A 7,500-nucleotide genomic window follows, 5' to 3' on the forward strand; every position below is an offset into this window, starting at 1 on the left:
ATCTCGTTTTATCTAGATAAAGGTTTTATTAAAAACTTTTCGGTGGTATGCAGCTCTCTCCAAGACCGTCAGTTCAGGTATCGAAAAAAACCCACCACCCTCGTATATAATTTTAGCCATGCCGTTATAAGAATAAATTTTGTAATAGGTGCAAATGACAACTGCCCATTAAACGCAGGAAAGCTACAGGAAATAGCATTAATTAAGAATAACATATAACAAGAAAAGAAAGAAACTTAAAAAGATAGGTGATTCAACCATTCATTACCAATGGAACAACGTAACGATCAAATAAGGAACTACAGGTTATTAAAGCAGACATGCAGTGTTAGAACGATACCGTGCATGGAATCTGTTAAAGTTTCAGACTATTTTTGACGTAATCAGAAAGGTACATTATAACGAAACACTGAAAGGCCTCTGGTCTCATTATCTGCGAAGCTATGAATAAACTGAAACTGCTAGCTGGTATAGTTTCGCTACCATTTACTCAAGTATAATTAAATACTCGATTTCCGTAGAGGTACTAAAGCCTTTGGTTAAATCTCTCGTGGGTCTGCCTCGTGGCTAATGAGTTCGTTTCTGTAGAGAAGGGGTTCGAATCCTTGTCAAGAAAGGTGGTAACACTTCTGCAACAATGTAACAATAACGAGGGTACAATCACTTTGGGAAAGATAAGGGTTCAGGTAGACTCTGGCCATGTTGGTTCACCAGTCACCTTTTTTTAAAGTATTCAATGACGCCTTTGTGTTGATTTATCAAATTTCTATTACGATAGATGCATTGTCAATTTTAATTATTATAACAGTAATGATACTTGGGAGTATAGATAATAGATTTAGTAATGGTAGTAGTAGTGCTAGTAGAAGTAATAGTAGTAGTGGTGGTAGCAGTAGTACTAGTAGCAGTAGTAGCAGTAGTAGTAGTAGGTACAGTAGTTGTAGTAGGTGTAGTGGTAGTAATATTTGCAACAGCAGAAACAGCTGTAGTAACAGCAGCACTGTGAAAAGGAGATATATCCCTAACCCACATATACATCATATTCATATATTAAGGTCAGTTCCTAAGTGCAGAGCATTCCAGGTTCTCCAATGGACCACAGCGGGGACATATGATTACATAATTACATATTAGTATTGGTACCTATAAAAACAGTGGTGACAATGTATTATGAAATCATCACAAGTTGTTAACACAACATTTCACCTGAGAGTTGCCAATGGAATTTATCAATATCTTATCAGTAGCATTGTAAAAATGTCTGTTAATGCATGAGATTGCATCTGACGATCAAGTTCAGCATTTATCTTTGGTAGGTTTACCAAGGGATTGGCAACATTTTGAGAAGGGCGTGTCAGTTTATTATTAATGCTTTCTTACTGATAACCTTGCGTACCAGTTTTTTCTGCACTATACCCAGATGTATTTTCCTGCACGTGCATAACATTAATGTAATATTTAAGTAGCATTTAGTATTCTTTGTAGTAAAAAATGTGTTTTATAATTTTAGATTTGTACTCCATATTAATATCTAGACACACTGAGCTTCAGACAACCCTCCGACTGATTTTTTTTTCTCTGGGGCTGATGGTATGCTGCGAGTGTGAAAACATTGGTATGTAGATCCAAATGCTGATAGCAATGCCAAGGCTACTTTCTTCATGCAAATGAATTTATCAGACTGGTGTCCGGGAACCTAAATATGGAGACTGCATGATCATTCGCAGTAGATTCCAATATTTCTCGATTTTAAAATTTAGCTGACCATAATAATGAGACTCTGACTTTCTCTCTCTCTCTCTCTCTCTCTCTCTCTCTCTCTCTCTCTCTCTCTGTCTCTCTCTCTCTCTCTCTCTCTCTCTCTCTCTCTCTCTCTCTCTCTCTCTCTCTCTCTCTCTCTCTCTCTCTCTCTCTCTCTCTCTCTCTCTCTCTCTCTCTCTCTCATATTATTTTACTGTTTAACTCTTTTCTTTGCTCCTCTGAATCACATGTCGTGCCATAGACAAGCGTTCTGCGTGCCAAGTCCTGCGCTCGTGCCAAAGGTTGCTGACCTCTGGTCTAACCTTTTGTCTAAATTACGCTGACTGACCCTAGAATAGCTCATTTCCCCAGCTGATCGTGCTAGTTTCGCTCGCGAACCCACCCTTGCACCCCTCCTAATAAAAAGTTGAAATGACACCCCTGATAGATGAATTTATAGATAGATGGCGGGATATTAATAAAGATCTAGGCAAACAACTAGTCAGGTAGGCAAAGAGAATAGGAACCACATAATAGATTGCATATCATGACATACAGTGAAATGAAGCATCCGTGACATGGTTCAAAGAAGCCGTAACTTATCTGAGAGGTGTCAGATTCCTTACTCTGGGCATGATTTTTTTCCCAGTTACAAGTGACAATTGATCGCGTGATAACTTATCACTCTCTTATAGTGAGATAAAAACATGTAATCTCATCCTGCAAAAAAAATGTCAATACATATCAGGGGTAACTATACAGTATAATACATACACTTGAACGTTAAATTAGATTTTGCTGAGACATCTTGGTTGCCTTTACTGAATGCCTCCACCAAACTGTATTTAGAATTCCAAAGTTCACATAGTTTTCACGTACACATGATACAATATTATAGATATAGAGAACCTTTGAGTATTCAAAAGAGGCAATCAAAGAAAACGGAGATTTTCTGATAAACTATATTTAAAATATATTTAACTCTAAACACTTACGAGATATTGCGAATGCCAATCTACACGCCCATTATGATTGATATACTTGACCAGTTCAGAAAAAGATACAAAAATACAAACACACGTATATGCAACAAACAGGATGAATGACTAACAGTGGTGTAGCAACTCACGCCGGGAGACTGAGTTGCCAAATAAATAGTGTGTGTGAGGAAAACCAGAGAAGTAATGTTAAAAACAGAGTTGTCTAGCTGTTACATCTTTGATATCGCACATACTTCCGATGTTGATAAAAGGCTACCACAATACATCATGAGATTAACGGATGGTTGTCCCGTAAACAGTTCTATATTTAATGAAAGTAATCCTACATATCATGGTAAGAATATGTTTAATAAAAACTATGTGAAAACCAAAGATGACCTTTAATTGTTATTATCATCAGACTGATTATGGAATACAACAAAAAATAACAATAGGAGGTATAAAAGGCCGTTTCTGCGAGCAATGTTTTTTTATTTATTTTGATTTGTATGGTTTGATTGCAACATAGGTTCCATCGGTGTTAACTTTTCTGTGACGTCACAGGCATTATATTACAATCTTCTAATCATATAAGATAATAAAAGTCACTTATAAAAACGCATCTATTACAAGTGTTATAATTGCTTCTCTTTATAAAGATTCATTCAGAAATACAATGACACCTCCCCTTCAAATGTGTTCAAATTTCCCGCACTTTTAAGACAACACACAATAGTCAAGCTGTACCATCAGATTTACTTCTCATCACGATATGAAATTTAATCCCCCCCATACTCATAAAAATCCCCCAAATAAGAAGCAGATGAAACGAAAAAGGGAAACACGAAATAAAGCGAGTGGCCGGGTAGCGGCGTGTGGCAACGATCGCAGCGAGGCTCAGAGGTCCCGCAGCGACACAGCCGCAGGATCAGCTGGGCGAACGAAGGCTTCGCTCACACAGTCTCTCTTGCCTTTTCTGGTGTTCTTTAGTGAGTGACAATGTCTGTGGCTGGGGAGAAAGTGGTGGACACGGCCGAGGATGTTGCCGAAGACGTGGGTCATGCTTATGGTGCGTGGTTTAAGAGTTACATGAAGATCTTTGGGCGGAGGGCGTTGGAATGGTTCCTTGTTTACATGTTCGGTTACTACAACGTGAGCTTCGGATGGCTGATGGCGCCGCTATTTTTCCTTGTCCTGCGGGACAAGAGAGCCAAGGAGAAGAAGGTCAAGTTCGACATCATCCGATCCATCGCCAATGCTGACGAGAAGGATATTATCCAAGAAATCCAGCGCTTCTCCAACCTCCCGTCGTGGGTAAGTTGCCAGCCTCGTCTTGGCCCACCCACTCAACCCTTCTTCGCCGCTCTTTCCACGCCTGACATTCTTGTCTGCTCTCGGGTGTTCAGTCGGCGCTTCGTGACATCTGGCGCCGACCACTGCCATCAACGTCACTCATTAACAAAGAAAATGATGATAGCAATTGTCAAAATAATTTTAACTCGTTACCTCTACATACCCCCACACACACCGCTTCGTTTGTAGCATATGTTGCATTTAGAGCCCGGGAAAGCTTGAAAGGACTAGGAAAACAACCGTCACAGATTACGATAAGGTTTATCCAACTGTCAGTCTATGTAATGTTCTCTGTAAAAAATCGTTATTTTCCTGACAGTGATCGAAGAATTCCCTGGCTTGCCTTCCATGACCTTGGTTGGACAGGAGAAATGGTGTTGCCAGTCGCCATTTATTTCCAGTTTATTGCCCCCCCCCCCCCAACGTCACCTTGAGATAGAGTACCAGGTAGGCTCAACAGCCAGGGGCAACTTCACCTGGTACACTCCCTTTTCCGGGTCAAGGGGGAAGGGGGGACTCCAACCCTCTATGATTCAGATGGAGGAACAGACGAACAAACAATCCAAAATATGGTAATTAGAGTTCCAGGGATGCCTTCCCCACCTCCTCTCACCCACCTCCATTCTTACCCACCTCCATTCACCCCCACCTCCATTCTCCCCCTCCTCTCACACACACCTTCCCTCCTTCTCGCCTTTCCTTCCCACCTCCTCCTCTCGTTCTTCCCTTTACTTTCCCTCTTCCCTCCCTCCCTCCCTTCCTCCCTCTCTCCGTCTCCTTCCCTCACTCCTCCTCATTTTCTTCTCTCCCTCCATTCTCATCTTCTCCTTCCCTCCCTTTTCCTCTCTTCCTCCTTTCTTCCCTCATCCTCTCCTTCTCTCCTTCAATCATCCTTCCCTCCTTCCTCATTTCCTCCTTCCTTCCCTCCTCCTCTCCTCCCCTCCTTCCTCCTCCCTCTTCCCTCTCTATCACTCTCCCGTCTCTTTCCCTCTAACCCCTCCCCTCTCTTTGCCTCTCCTCTATCCCCTATTTCCCCCTCCCCTATCCCCTTCCCCTATCCCCTCTATTTCCCCCTCCCCTATCCCCTCTCTTTCCCGGTCCCCTATCCCTTCTCTTTCCCGGTCCCCTATCCCCTCCCTCCCCTCTCTTTCCCTCTCCTCTATCCCCTCTTTCCCCCTCCCCTATCCCCTCTATTTCCCCTTCCCCTATCCCGTCTCTTTCCCGGTCCCCCATCCCCTCTCTTCCCCCCTCCCCTATCCCCTCTCTTCCCCCCTCCCCTATCCCCTCTCTTCCCCCCTCCCTTATCCCCTCTCTTCCCCCCTCCCTTATCCCCTCTCTTCCCCCTCCCTATCCCCCCTCTTTCACCCTCCCCTATCCCCTCTCTTTCACCCTCCCCTATCCCCTCTCTTTCACCCTCCCCTATCCCCTCTCCTCCTTCAGCTCCTCTCTCCTCTCTCTTTCCCCTCTCTTGCCATCTTCCCCTCCCCCCATTCTGGGTATCTCATCGCAAAAGACATTCTCAAATATGTAAGCCCTCGTGAACCTGTTTCTCCATTTCCCGTTTGCACAAGTTAGGTAGTCGACTTTCGAGACTTTCTTCTTAATATTTTGTTTTATCATGTTTTGCATTTGCTATTTATTTGCCCATTTTGAAATCTCCCTTGAATGATTACACCGGTTAGGCTAATTGTGTTGTATGTTTTGTGTGTGTGTGTGTGTGTGTGTGTGTGTGTGTGTGTGTGTGTGTGTGTGTGTGTGTGTGTGTGTGTTTGTGTGTGTGTGTGTGTGTGTGTGTGTGTGTGTGTGTGTGTGTGTGTGTGTGTGTGTGGGTGTGTGTGTGTGTGTGTGTGTGTGTGTGTGTGTGTGTTTGTGTGTTTGTGTGTTTGTGTGTATGTGTGTATGTGTGTATGTGTGTGTGTGTATGTGTGTATGTGTGTATGTGTGTATGTGTGTATGTGTGTATGTGTGTATGTGTGTGTGTGTGTGTGTGTGTGTGTGTGTGTGTGTGTGTGTGTGTGTGTGTGTGTGTGTGTGTGCATAAACAAACACAAGGCATAATATAACTGCATAAATAGATTAGTTGGAGTGCATATTAACACCCAGATGTACAACAGGTTCAGATACTCACACTCATGAACTCCTTTTCCCACACCCACTCCCAGTCTCAGTTCCACTCACCCACACCCACACCTACACGTGCGCCTACACCTACACCTACGCCCACACCTACACCTACGCCCACACCTACACGTGCGCCTACACCTACACCTACGTCCACACCTACACCTATGCCCACACCTACACCTATGCCCACACCTACACCTATGCCCACACCTACACCTACGCCCACACCTACACCTACGCCCACACCTACACCTACGCCCACACCTACACCTACGCCCACACCTACACCTACGCCCACACCTACACCTACGCCCACACCTACGCCCACACCCACACCCCGCCCACACTTACACCCACGCCCACACCCGCTCCCACACCTACGCCCACACCTACACCTACGCCCACACCTACACCTACGCCCACACCTACACCTCCGCCCACACCTACACCTACGCCCACACCTACGCCTACGCCCACACCTACACCTACGCACTCACCTACACCTACGCCCTCACCTACACCTACGCCCACACCTACGCCCACACCTACGCCCACACCTACACCCACACCTACACCTACGCCCACACCTACACCTACGCCCACACCTACACCTACGCCCACACCTACACCTACGCCCACACCTACACCTACGCCCATACTCACCCCCACCCCCACCCACTCATCCACCTTCAGACCCACACTTACATCTACACCTACACCTGCATCTATACCCATACCCACATCCATATCCACACCCACACCCAAACCGACACATGTCCATACACCTACGCTCATACCTATTCTACATTTACACTCATATTTACACCAACACGCACTCCCACGCCAACATCCACGCTAACGCCAACGGCCTCTCTTACACCCACGCCCTCACACTTACACTCACGCCCTCACACTTACACCCACGCCCTCACACTTACATTCACGCTCGCACGATTATACTAACCGCACTCCGACCCGTACCCATATCATGCCCATATAACGCATACATACAAGAGAGAGAGAAAGAGATAGATAGATAGATAGAGATAACGCATACATACAAGAGAGAGAGAAAGAGATAGATAGATAGATAGATAGAGATAACGCATACATACAAGAGAGAGAGAAAGAGATAGATAAATAGAGAGAGAGAGATAACGCATACATACAAGAGAGAGAGAAAGAGATAGATAAATAGAGAGAGAGAGAGAGAAAGAAAGAGAAAAGAAAGAGAGAAAGAGAAAGAAAGAGAGAAACATTGAAATATGTGATTCGATTTCGTTGTCTGGCATATTAATGGGAG

The 7,500-nt window shown here is 44.4% G+C and overlaps 1 protein-coding gene across 6 annotated transcripts in view; it reads left to right on the forward strand.

The window, feature by feature from the left end:
- The window catches only part of Esyt2 (extended synaptotagmin-like protein 2), a 103,952-nt gene that overhangs the window by 6,547 nt on the left and 89,905 nt on the right, over positions 1 to 7,500 (forward strand). For 3 of the 6 annotated variants that reach the window (XM_070145530.1, XM_070145531.1, XM_070145532.1), the window contains exon 1: positions 3,618 to 4,034. The exons of 1 other annotated variant lie outside the window; for it this stretch is intronic. In XM_070145530.1, the coding sequence (XP_070001631.1) occupies positions 3,720 to 4,034 (315 nt within the window). In that variant the 5' untranslated portion in view covers positions 3,618 to 3,719. Of the gene's footprint in view, positions 1 to 3,616; positions 4,035 to 7,500 lie in introns of those variants that run through there. 2 more of the 6 variants (XM_070145528.1, XM_070145529.1) reach the window with 1 other exon arrangement.

Source organism: Penaeus vannamei, chromosome 34 (assembly GCF_042767895.1).
Source record: "Penaeus vannamei isolate JL-2024 chromosome 34, ASM4276789v1, whole genome shotgun sequence".
Taxonomy (NCBI): Eukaryota; Metazoa; Arthropoda; class Malacostraca; order Decapoda; family Penaeidae; genus Penaeus; species Penaeus vannamei.